Source organism: Rana temporaria, chromosome 3 (genome assembly GCF_905171775.1).
Source record: "Rana temporaria chromosome 3, aRanTem1.1, whole genome shotgun sequence".
NCBI lineage: Eukaryota > Metazoa > Chordata > Amphibia > Anura > Ranidae > Rana > Rana temporaria.
In genome coordinates this window covers 68,084,521-68,098,183 of record NC_053491.1, presented here as the reverse complement: position 1 = coordinate 68,098,183, position 13,663 = coordinate 68,084,521, and the positions used below count along the sequence as shown (strand labels likewise).

The window sequence follows — 13,663 nt, the reverse complement described above, 5'->3', positions numbered from 1 at the left end:
TGGACACTGGACCTTCTCACTCATATCCACACATAATGAATGTACTGTATAATGGAATTGTACTATCAATATGGCCAAATAATGCATTTGGTGGCCCTTTATTGCATAGGGCAGTGATGGCAGGTAACAACGCAAGGACGTCATTATTTTCAACGTGAACCTAAATGGCGGCCAGCCCCATTCACAGACTACTTACGCAAACGACGTAAAATTTTCAAAATTAGACGCGGGAACGACGGCCATACTTAACATTGAGTACGTCACCATATAACAGCTTTAACTATACGCCGGAAAAAGCCAAACGGAAACGACGTATAAAAATGCGACGGCCGGTCGTACGTTCGTGGATCGTCGGAAATAGCTAATTTGCATACTCAACGCGGATTACGACGGGAACGCTACCTAGCGGAAGTCGAAAAATTGCATCTAAGATCCGACGGCGTACGAAGACGTACGCCTGTTGGATCTAACACAGATGCCGTCGTATCTTGTTTTGTGGATACTAAAACAAAGATACGACGCGCAAAATTTGAAATTACGCGGCGTATCAAGAGATACGCCGGCATAATTTATTTTGAGGATCTGCCCCTCTATCTCTAAAAGCAGAGACTGAGAAGGCAACAAAAATAGTAAGGCTCGAAATCTTGACACGGACCTTTAACATCACCAAGTTCTCCAACCTCAATCATCACAAATCCCGGGTCCAGACGTGACCCCCCCCCATGCCCCAAACTGCGCTAGGGCGGTCACCTCCGCGACCCCGAAGTGCAAGATCATCATGGGCCTAACATGCGCTCTGTAGAAGACATCTATTTTGCTATTCCACCTAGGGGGCACACACGCACCACCAGCGGGTTGCTTCTGCTGTATTTACTCACAGCGGAAGTTGATATGCGGGTGCCGGCAATGGATGTCCTCTGGCACCTGCAGTGAGTGAGTAATCACAGCAGAAGCTGCCCGCTGGTGGTGGTGCGTGCGTGTCACCTAGGCGGAAGTGCAGAATCACGTATATATATATATATATATATATATATATATATATATATACATATATGTGATTCTGCAGAGAACTGCTACTTGGTTAAACACAGAAAATTGTGTAAAAGTAGATATGATTGTTTTTCTTGCTTCTGACGCCCAAGTACATTTAGCCTAACTTATAGAATAATTATGAGAGAAATTTGTTAAATATAAAAGTTGTCATTATTTGATTATTTGTTTCACTAATATTGTTTTTTTTATGCGATACTCAAGAATACAATTTTACATGATTACCATTAAATTATTATTTTGATTATAGATGGCTGATTCCAGTTACTCTCCCAACCCCTTCACCGTTCTACCAGTGAGATCTATGCATAATGTCAGCCTTCATTTGCTTTTGTTTGACTTAGAACAAGTTTTAGAACTTTTACAGTCTTCTCAAGCCAGTGGCCTGAAGTCAGCAAACTCTTTTCACAGCTATGATGCACTAAAAACAGCAAAAAGTTCCTCAGAAAAAAGACCACTAACTCTTAAAAGAAATAAAACTGCTGGGTCATTGTATCAGATGGATGGGCCAGTTTCAGACATTGTTGTCAAGGAAATCTTCACCCGACCTTTAGAAGAAATTGGTGGCATAAAAAGACATAAGAAATTCAAAAGTACAAAAAAGAACAAGTCCCAGATGTCTGGAAAAATAGATGTAAATATGGTTACTGATGCTGCAAAACTTCTACTTTCCTGCTTTTTGCCTTGGGGTATAGATAAGGAACTCGACAACTTTTGCGTTAAACACTTGGACATCCTAAAGCTGCAAGGATCTATTACTTTTGGACTCATATCGGATGTGGATCATTTATGTTTAATGCTACCTGGATGGAATCAAATAAACAATGATACAACTGGAGATTTTTCACATAATCTACTGTCAAAGAAAGTGAATGAACTTTCGGCAAAATACTCCCTTGTGACACAAAAACAAAAAAACAAAAAAGATCAACTAGAAAAACACATTTCAGCCATGATAGGCTTGGATCCCCTTTTACATTTTCTCAAAAAGCTGTTATGTGTCAGTAAAACTCTTCGAATGGATGGCTCAAAATGTAACCAGTCCGGCAGGTAAAATATTTTCAAAAGGTGATTTTGTATATTTAGTAGTATGTGCTAAAAGTTGGACATGGCTCCTTTTAGTAAGTACATTAAATACTGGTACTTCTTTATCAGGAATGCTAAATGGTCTAACTACTACAGCACATCAACAGCTCAAGAAAAGGGGTGGATAGTCATAAGAAGTCAATGAGGTAGATTTTCTTAATAGATAGAGAAACTCTCAGGCCTCGTACACACGATCGGTTAAACCGATGAGAATGGTCTCATGGACCGTTTTCATCGGTCAAAACCGATCGTGTGGGGGCCCCATCGGTTATTTATCCATAGGTTAAAAAAAGCAATCTTGTTTTAAATTTAACCGATGGATACCTAACCGATGGGAAAAAAAGGATCGTTAGTAGGCACAACCATTGGTTAAAAATCCACGCATGCTCAGAATTAAGTCGACGCATGCTTGGAAGCATTGAACTTCCTTTTTTTCAGCACGTCGTTGTGTTTTACTTCACCACGTTCTGACACGATCGTTTTTTTAACCAATGGTGTGTAGGCGCGACGGGCCATCAGTCAGCTTCATCGGTTAACCAATGAAAACGGTCCATCGGTCCGTTCTCATCGGATGGACCGATCGTGTGTACGCGGCATAACATTCACTTAGAAAAATCAAGCTGTCTTAACTTTGAATACCCAGTCACATGCAGGGGAACTATAAAAAACCACAGTGAGCTTTTTTTTGCTCCTTTAGTAAGTCGTCCCAATGGGACGTTGCCATCACAAAGATATGAAGAGCTTGTATAAAACGTTAAGGGGCACATTGCTATTATATGTGATAGTTGCTCCTGAATAAGGATGAGCCGAACACCCCCCTGTTCGGTTCGCATCAGAACTTGCGAACACACCAAATGTTCGTGTAAACTTTAGAACCCCGTTAAAGTCTATGGGACTCGAACATTTGAAATCTAAAGTGTTAATTTTAAAGGCTAATATGAAAGTTATTGTCCTAAAAAGTGTTTGGGGACCTGGGTCCTGTCCCAGGAAACATGTATCAATGCAAAAAAAAAGTTTTAAAAACGGCCGTTTTTTCAGGAGCAGTGAATTTAATAATCCTAAAAGTGAAACAATAAAAGTGTATAGCCGCTTCCCCTATATAAGAAATGTCACAGCTCCAGCGTGTCATTCCGCTGGGCTGTGTCCAGCGGAGAGAGGAGCTCGCCTGCTGCGCTCTGGACGGATGGATCTTCTCATCGCTGGACCGGACCGCTGATCACCTGTCGCTGGAGAGATCATCCGTCGCTGGATAGAAGACCACGTTGGAGCGGGGGGCCGGGCCGAGAGTGGATTCACATCGCTGGATTTATTTTTTATTTTTTTATTAATAAAGGATTTTTTCTACGGTGTCTGTGTGTTTTTTTTTTAACTACTAACACTTCCTTCGTGAAATGGTAGAGGTACAGTGTACCCCATTACCAATTCACATGGGGGGGCAGGATCAGGGGGTCCCCTTTGTTAAAGGGGTCTTCCAGATTCTGATAAGCCCCCCGCCCGCAGACCCCCACAACCACCGGGCAAGGGTTGTGGGGATGAGGCCCTTGTCCCCATCAACATAGGGACATCCTCCCCATGTTGAGGGCATGTGGCCTGGTGCGGTTAAGGAGAGGGGGGGGCCACACTCTGTCCCCCCCTCTTTTCTGCGGCCGGCCAGGTTAACGTGCTCGGATAAGGGTCTGGTATGGATTTTTGGGGGAACTCCACGCCATTTTTTTTTAAATTTTGGGGTGGAGTTCCCCTTAAAATCCACACCAGACCTGAAGGTTCTGGTATGGATATTTGGGGGGAACCCCACGTCATTTTTTTTTAAATTGGAGTTCCCCTTAATATCCATATCAGACCTGAAGGGCCTGTTAATGGAATTTCCGGGGACCCCCAGCTTTTTTTTTTTTATGAATGAATCATCTCTGAATTGCCAGAGCCGACAATTCATTAGAGCCGCAAAGCTGGTTTTAAATGCCTTTTTTTCTTTCAGAAATGACACTTTGTGCAGGGACAGTTCTATGTACGGGAAACATGCGCTTTTTCACATGCTGACTTTACACCCCCCCCTAGGTACGAAATTTAAAGTAATATTACACTTTTATTGTTTCACTTTTAGCATTATTAAATTCACTGCTCCTGAAAAAACGGCCGTTTTTAAAACTTTTTTTTGCATTAATACATGTTTCCTGGGACAGGACCCAGGTCCCCAAACACTTTTTAGGACAATAAATTGCATATTAGCCTTTACAATTAACACTTTAGATTTCTCCCATAGACTTTAACAGGGTGTTCCGCGGCTTTTCGAATTTGCCGCGAACACCCCTAATTGTTCGTTGTTCGCCGAACAGGCGAACAGGCAATGTTCGAGTCGAACATGAGTTCGACTCGAACTCGAAGCTCATCCCTACTCCTGAATGATCAAAGAAAGAAACATGTTTGGTATTATTCATACCTAGGATTTTTCCTACGGAAAGTTGTGTGTGTTATTGTAGCTTTAAATAATTCTGTGCATTTTTGTTATGTAATGTTTCTTACAATCACAACCAAACGGTAAAGCCCAAGTACAAAATTTCCTTTCAGTTTAGTTTCATTATTAAAGTGGTTGTAAACCCACTTTTTTGACTTTTACCTACAGGTAAGCCTATAATAAGGATTACCTGTAGGTAAGGAGAATATCTCCTAAACCTACACGGTTTAGGAGATATTCCCGTCGCAATGCGCCGCAGCGCATGCGCAGGGGGGATCTATGGCAAAAGGACTGGCAGCCGCCAGACCTTGCCGAGTTTAAATCTCCTGCGCGCACGCGCGGGAGTGACGTCATCGCCGCTCCAGCCAATCACAGCGCTGGAGCGGCGATACCCGGAAGACACGCCAGGCAAGAGGACATCTCGCTCGGCGTGGACCAGGTAAGTTCTACACACCTCGTTCCGAGGTAAGTATTTCACAATGAGCTAATATGCGTGCATATTAGCTCATTATGACTTTTGCCTTGCAGGAGAAAAAAAAATGTTTGATGCGGGTTTACAACCGCTTTAAATGGTCTTTATTTAGTCTTGTAACAGCATTTTTTATGGGGTAGCTGAATTAGATGAGTGGTTCCTTATCCAAGCTTTCATGCACCTCTGCATACACACATGCATTAGGACAAGCATCATGAACAGTACAGAATAAACTACTGCCTGAAATTGTGGGTATCTAGCTAAAAAAAAAAAAAGATTATTTAGTATGATGTTTTGCAGATTTTTGCATGCATTTGTATGTACCCGTATTAATCTGCATTTAACACACACAGGCATATAACACGCACCTTTATTTTATGAGGGCAGTTTCAGGATTTAAAAAAAACAAACAACAACTTTGAATTAAAATAAGGGTCAGTGTCTATCAATGCAGCCTGATTAGTGCCCATCTGCAGTCTCAATGCAGCCTGATCATTGCCCATCTGCAGCCCATCTCCCATCAATGCAGCCTGATTAATGCCCATTTTTAGCCTCAATGCTCATCTGCAGCCTCACCATCTCTCATCAATGCAGCCTGAACAGTGCAGGAAATCACAGAGCCATCATCTCCTGATTACTCGGCTCTCACTCGGCTCTCAATCACACACACAGGCCCGCGTCCGCCATCGGCATTGGACCAGCTTCTGTGATAGACAGAACACTGGTCCAATGCCGGTGGCAGAGACGGGACTGTGTATGTGATGTGAGAGCCGAGTGAGAGCTGAGTAAACAGGAGATGACAGCTCTGTGAATTCCAGCGGTGCTCATCTCCCTCCTTCCCCTCCAAGGTACACTTTTGGCATATAACACCCATCCGTGATTTGCCCTCTGTTTTCAGGGGGAAAATTTGCGTGTTATGCGCCAATAAATACGATAAATTAAATCTGCACAATTAATATATCAGGCCCAATAAACTGTGTATAGCTAACAAAAGATGGTATGTTCGTTTTTAAAGCTAGAAGCCCAGCCAGTGGCGGCTGGTGTTTCTTTCTTTTGGGGGGGAGCAAACAGCAGTCCCCCGGGAGGACAGCCGGGGACATCAAAGCTTCGCACTTACCTCATCTATGAAGTGGGCGAGCAGCGTGTCCAGTGGCTTTCTTCCTCTTCCTATGGTGTGGATCACGACACCTTCCGACTCCTCCTCATCTAATAGGATCGCCTGAACTTCAGCCAATCGGGAACCGGGCACGATTCTTTAATTTGCTTTTCTAACATACCTGGGTGGGCTCCAAGCGAAATGCTCTGTGCTCAGAGTCCACCCTATTTTGAAGCCTATTAGAGCCTATTGCTCTAACTAGGTGCTTCAAAGAAAACACCCCCACCAATGTAATTCATGTCCTGAAAGGGGCCTGACGCATGAATAGGGGGTGGCCGCGGATAGATTCATGCTATGCATGAACCTATCCATTAACCATATAGGGGGTAGCGTGTATAGAGGGGGCAGCACCCGTGCGCCCTTAATGGATGGGCTGCCCTTGAGCCCAGCAATGTACTATTGAGGTTTTAGATCTTTCCCCTAAGTGTTCTGAAACTATGACTTATCTATAGTTGTTATGAAGACACTAATACTTAAAGTGATGTTAAAGGCTTTTTTTTTTAATTAAAATAAAAAAGATGCTTATCTTACCTGCTCTGTGCAACGTTATTGCACAGAGTGGTCCCTTACTGCCTCTTTGGAGGTGCTCTGTCAGTGCTGTCCACTCCTTCATCTTCTAAGTACCCTCTAATCAAATCTCGCAATCGCTCCTGAGCCAGGTTGTGGGTGTCCATAAACACACACAGCGCTGATAAGTCATGCTTGCTGCTCCCTCCTCACAGTAGTTTGGTTACAGCAGCAAGAGCCCATGGCTCCTGTTGCTGTCCGTCTCCTCCTGAGCATTACTGCAGCTGGGGACAGTGCTAGATTGGTGGGAAGAGTCAGGTAGTTGAAGTAACATTATCATACAAGGTGCAAAAATGCCTATATGTCAAGAAAGGTCAGGCACAAGACATGGGTAATACAGATGACAGATGATTACAGGGGCTCCATCTTGTAACTGGATCAAAGGACCTGGAGTTCCTCCAAGCTTATATGTTCATATCTGTATATGGTCTTACAGCATGGAAAAGATGGAGGCTTTACGTGGCAAATGGAGAAGTTCTGAGCATTTTACTTCATCATTTCCTGCATTTACTACAGAGATACTACATGGTGAGTTTGCCAAACTACCAAAATGTTAAATAAATCAAGCTCCAGTTTTTCAAAACTGGTAAAGAATGAATATATTCTATGCAATTTTATTAGCTTAAGTCAATGCATGTTGTTTTTTTTGTTTTTTCGTGTATCCACTAACAGATAGGAATGGGTCCAGTATCACTGATCCAGAAAACACGGCATTAATGAAAATAGTATCTACTTGGAAGGATCAAACAATACAAGTAAGAAATTCCAATGTTAAATACAAATTCATTGTTTTAATTAAATTCCATCAAATTGGCACTCTGGGCATTATTGTCAACGTGTTGGGACGATGAGTCCCTGTTGTCCATGACAAACAAAAACACTCTGTTTTTTTCTGTTTCTGATGAGGTGTGGAAGACAATACAAAAGAGACAGGTTAAAAAAAGGCAAAACATTTTCTTTAATTTTGGATATAGTGGTCAGGGTTTAGATTTTTTTTTAGGAATTTATTTTTGTCTGTGCCCCCATTCGGGAGTTTCATCCTCTATATGTGTCCTGTTTGCAATCACCATTAGCATTGAAAATTAAAGTAATAGAAAATCCCAAATTTTGGGATTATCCCAATGTAGCGCTACCCCCGCAGGAGCCGCTGGTTGTTTGTGGGATTGGCGTATTGAGTTACCTTGCAGGGTGTCTAGGGGTGATACTAGTGAGTTGAGGCAATGAGCGAAGGTCCAGTCATCAATTGGGTTTTCTTCAATGCTTTATTCCAGGGCCCAACATGGCCAACATCAACATAAGACAAGACAGGAAAGGTTGATGAAGCATGAGAACAACTTTAGTATCAGGCCTTGGATATGAAGAAGAGCAGTCCTGCTCTTAGTACTAATGAGATCAGTTCGTCGCCACTCTAGCCAGAGTGGGTAAAGTGCCCCCGGACAGACCTCTGCCACAAGCCTGGCAGCCGAAATGTCACTTGCAAATCGCTGGGAGGAACAGACCTCTGCCACAGGCCTGACTCTGGACCACTGCCACAGGCCTAGCGATTTAGGGTGCAATATTTGGATTCAGCAAATCCTCCCAGTAAATTCAGTTAAAGCCACCAGTTGACAGCTGCAATATACCTGTCAGTATCGTGGTGACCAGATCCCAGATGGTTCGTTCAGGCCTCCTGGATAACCTCTCTCTGGGTTCTCCCTGTGCCGATTCCCCACCGCACAGCTCTCAGCTTAGGATCCTCTTAGCCAAGGTTGGGACCCAGCAAGTCGCTGGGGCACCTTTCCGCATCAGGATGGAGCTCCGCATGGTGCGCAACTCCGGCCAGGTAGGTCATGGTGGCGGGGTCCATGGATGCACGCACCCTGAAGGTGGATGCCGCACCTGGAACTCGGACCCCGCGAAAAAGACTTAGAATCAATGGCGTCTGCCCCAGATATACCCCTCCCCAGCACGCCCAGCGAGGGAAAACTCCTCTAATTGGCTGCTGGGCAAAAGTGGCTCTGCCAGAACCCCTCTAGCGCCAACTGCCGCCCAGAGGTGGAAACGCACCCCTGAAACGCAGACTGACCTACAAGCTAGTTCTGAAAGGACAGCAGCCCTGCAATTTAACAAATTGTGAATGGGAGCAAAAAAACTCTCCCATTCCCCACTAACTTTAGCGTAGTGCCCGTACTGAAAGTAAGGGGGCGCTACACCCAGAAAAGTAATAGAGGGGAAATATTGCAAATGAGGACACCAATTCAGATGACCTGGGGATCGCCAAAGGATTCCCTTAATTTGCAGGGATTTTCTCTCACTTCCTGTTTTGGCTATGGTACAGGAGGTGAAGGTAAATATCCCCAATGAAGTACAGATGGCAAAAAATAAACCAACAGGGGTTAAAACCGCTATCTTACTCTATTCAAAATGGAAAAAAAAAGTTTTGCCTATAGTTCTACTTTAAGGCCAATTGGGGCCCTAAGTAGGGTAGTGACTTTGCCCCACCATCTCTAATAAGAATTGCAGCAGCCATAGAGAAACTTTGTCATTTGCATTGTCTCTACTGCCATGGCACCATCAGACACCAAATTCCAACAAAGACATTCTCATTTTTGAAGTAACATGTGGGTACCCAGCATGGCGATGTTGCCCTGGTTTACTGCGGATGCATGAAGGTGGCCTTTTGGATTATCCACGTCTGCTGTAATGGCTGTATGTTACGGACAACAAGTATAGATTCACTGGTTCTTTAAAGTGGTTCTAAAGCCTAAACATTTTTTTAGCTTAAAGCATTCCTTGAGGCAATGCTTCAATATCTGTTTTTTAATATTAGACATGGAATCTTGGATTTTGGAAAGAGGAATCACTTCGGGAGAGGCAAAGACTGAGCACAAGTTTTTTTAATGATGTGCTATTCTATTCTGCCATTATACACAGAGGGCTTCCAGTTAAAATACTAAATATGAGTATTTTCTTAATATGGTTTAGAAACGCTTTAAAAATAATATTTTTGATAAAATGCATTGATGGTCAAGCCTTTCCTTTGACTAGGCTGCTATTTTCTGCTAAAGGTGTTTTTATACCACCTATTAGCATTGTTTAACATTTCTGATGATAATCATCTTGTGATGGTGTCATTGCCAATGTATAAGACCAACACATATTAACTTGGATTGCTAATACAGGACAGAAGGCATGGCATGTTCTATACAGCTTTCTATTGAATTTTGAACAATTTGGCAACTTACATTTATAGTAAGGTACATGTAAAACCGATGACAGCAAAGTACCCATGGTCTGTTTAGACAAAATTAGTGCTAGAGAGTAACTTGTTTTGATTTATGAATTCTAGGTAACAGAAGCAATGCAAGCAGTTTTACTGTCCGAAATCAAAAGATGGATGGAAACATTGAGACAAACAGTGATAACAACTCAACCAGTCTGTGCAGTCGATTACGGACAGTTACAGCTACCTTTACAATGTGAGCCCTATGAGCAATCTGAGCAAGTGTTTAACGATTCTCCTATGCAAGGTAAGTAGAATTTATGGAATTCTATAAAAAAATAATTGTATTGCTGTTATGTCATTAGAACACCAAGGTCAACATAACTATTTGTTTCACATTTTAAGATATTCAAAGAGGATCTTCGATCTTAAAAAAAAAAGAAAAAAAAAAAAAGTCAGCAGCTACCACCTGGGAATCCAGTGCTGTACTCACCCAGGTCGTTTCTTCACCAATCTTCAGGTCTTTGGTCATCTTGACTGTGGGAAGCCGGTTGTGTCTCACAGCTGGCTATCCACTGTGCATGTGCAAGACGCGTTACACTTTCTCAATGGTCGCGCAGTCTCCTAGGACCTGTGATGTGTCCCAGGAGGTTGTGGGCAGGGAGGGGGGGAGTCAAACTTCCGCTCTTCTTGTCTAGGCAAGCAAAGCAGAAGTGGGAGTGTGCACCTATCAGAAATAGGTACCCGATCCTTGAAAAAAAAAGCAGGGGGAGGAGGAGGAAAAGAGGAACTTTCCTTTTCAGTTGAAGTTCCACTGTTTTTATGCCGCGTACACACGATCATTTTTCGGCATGAAAATAGCTTTGTTTTTCAAAAACGTCATTTAAAATGATCGTGTGTGGGTTTCACATAATTTTTCAGGTTCTGAAAAACGCCCCAAAAATTTTTCCAACATGCTGCATTTTTTAACGTCGTTTCAAACGATGTCGTTTTTCGGGTTGTAAAAAATGATCGTGTGTGGGCTAAAACGATGTTAAAAACCTGCGCATGCTCAGAAGCAAGTTATGAGACGGGAGCGCTCGTTCTGGTAAAACTACCATTCATAATGGAGTAAGCACATTCATCACGCTGTAACAGACAAAAAAGCACAAATCGTCTTTTACTAACACGGAATCAGCTAAAGCAGCCAAAAGGCGAATGGAACTTCCCCCTTATAGTGCCGTCGTACCTGTTGTACGTCACCGCGCTTTGCTAGATAATTTTTTTAAAACGATGGTGTGTAGGCAACATCGTTTTAATGATGAAGTTGGGAAAACTTTGTTTTTTCGACATCATGCTGAAAACAAGGTTTTTTTCCATGCTGAAAAATGACCGTGTGTACGCGGCATTACACCCATGAGATATCAAATCTAATGTGGTATCATAACTGACATGCTGAAATTCTCGCTTTTATCATGGGACATTTAGTCCATTAGCCTATAGCCAGGTAATGATTGTACAATGTGTACAGTGCATGCTTTTGAACTTGAAGTTTGAAGATACTGCTGGGAAAGAGAAACAGCTGCAACCTTTGAAATAGTAAAACAAAAGATTACAATGAACGTGGACAATATGCCCAATAGAGTGGGACTATATTGAACTATGAATGAGTATTTAATATTAATTTAACTAATTAAAGAAAGCCACTAACCTTTTCATTTTCTGTTTTATTTTCTTGCCTTCCCTGAGTAAGTCACTGATTTGTTGCTGTAGTGTTCTCTGATATTGCAGTGAGCTTTATTAGAGTATAACATGAAGCAGATCAATGCACAGCACCAAGCTCTCTTTGAAGTATACTGTTGCTTCACATACATAGATGATACCTGAAAAAAAACAAAAAAAAATAACACTTACTGTTGCGCTATTCTGTTACATTTTTAATAAACAATCCTACTGAAACATCAGGAATCATTAAAAATCACATGAATTTGTTCAATCTGATATGATCTTTTTTAGATAGATCCGTTAAATCTGAACTGTTACCGCTTCTCACATACTGTATACTGCAAGTGGAATATATACTTAGGAAAAAAATTGTCATAGGACAAAACTTTGAAGGATTAAAAAAAAAAAATCTTGGTTTTTAATTTGTGAGACTGAAAGTACTCAAAAACTATTTAGACGTAAATTATTTTTGCAACTACACACAACAAGCCCACAGCAATCACCAAAACACAGCTGCAAATTGGTGCATTGGGAAATATAATATGTACCCTTAGCCAAGGGCTGTGTGGGTGATTTTTAATCTCAGACAATGGAAACATCTCTAAGAAACAAAATCGTTCTTTTGTGTTATTGTAGGAGGTTTTTTAAACTGGTAAAGTGTGTCTATACCCAAAACTATTTGTTACATCTTGAATAGAATAGGGAAGGGTTAAAACTAGTGCCATGCTATTTTGTTGCAGTCTATTTACCATTAGGGAAACTTCCCTTCACTTCCCTTCACAGAGAGACAACAGGACATTAGAAGAAATCTCCAAGTGGTGGTGGGGTTCCTATTATAGACAGCTGCCCCAGAATAGGTGTCCAAAACTAGTGGTAAGTCCTTCGACCAGTGACAGATATTTGACAGAAGATCCAACCCTTTCCCACACTATTCAAAACTGTGCGCTGAACAGTGCATTCTAAGCCCTGGTTGGGCAAAGATTCGCCCAGTCAGGGTGCAGTGAATAGCTGGTTGTTAAGGAGCAGGCCGCGGCATCCTTAAAAACGAATGAGTCATCAGCTGTCAATTGGCTTTCCCATCATCAGCTGTCAATGTTTCTGTTCGATTAATCTTTTTTTTTTTTACTCGATTAATTGACTCATTTCAATTAATTATAACGCACATACAGATCCAACTACTTTTAGCTGATCTCCTCCTTGCAGGCTGATTCCCAGTGCAGCTACCAACAACTGGAAAAATGGATAGCAGGATACAAAAAACACACAAAGGCAGCGCTCGATGGGAATAGCATTAAAACTTTTATAGTCTTCAAGTAGGTAACCAAATAAATATTGCACTGGAGATAAAATCGATGTAGCTACATAAACTGTAAAAATGGTGAGAGTAATACCAAACGGTACCAAAAGCAGTCATAAAAACATGTAGCTAAGTATGATACTGGTATAAAAATGTGTACAACAATACCACTGCTGAATCCAGATGAGGAGAGGTTAACATCAGTCCGTCGGCATGTAGATGTCCCATGAAGGGAACTATCACAACTCCCAGTGGATGGTTGTAGAATCCCAGGTTGATGGAGGGAAGTGATAGAGGGAAGTGTAACAGCCCTTGCGTGTGGCAGATAGTAAGGTCCCGCCGGCATGCAGATATGAAGGCACAGCAAAGGAGCCCTTCAGATGGACACGACAAGCCCCGCAGGTGTCCGTGACGTCACCAGATCTCCGACGGAACTCCCTGAAGGCCCAGAAGCCGGCGGAGAGGTGAGTACCAATCAAAAGAATTTTAATTGATCAAAAAGATTTTGATCGATCAAAAAAATTAAAGATTAATCGATTAATTAAAAGTTAATTTGCACAGCCCTAATTTTATATATATATATATATATATATATATATATACACACACACACAAACTATATTACCAAAAGTATTGGGACACCTGCCTTTAAATGCACATAATCTTTAATGGCATCC

General features: G+C 42.0%; 1 protein-coding gene across 2 annotated transcripts in view; it reads left to right on the top strand.

The window, feature by feature from the left end:
- WDR72 (WD repeat domain 72) overlaps positions 1-13,663 on the top strand; it is a 364,461-nt gene that overhangs the window by 224,660 nt on the left and 126,138 nt on the right. For both annotated transcript variants that reach the window (XM_040342714.1, XM_040342713.1), the window contains exons 15-18: positions 1,301-2,100; positions 7,220-7,311; positions 7,456-7,538; positions 10,112-10,292. In XM_040342714.1, coding sequence (XP_040198648.1) covers positions 1,301-2,100; positions 7,220-7,311; positions 7,456-7,538; positions 10,112-10,292 — 1,156 coding nt within the window. The remainder of the gene's footprint in view (positions 1-1,300; positions 2,101-7,219; positions 7,312-7,455; positions 7,539-10,111; positions 10,293-13,663) is intronic.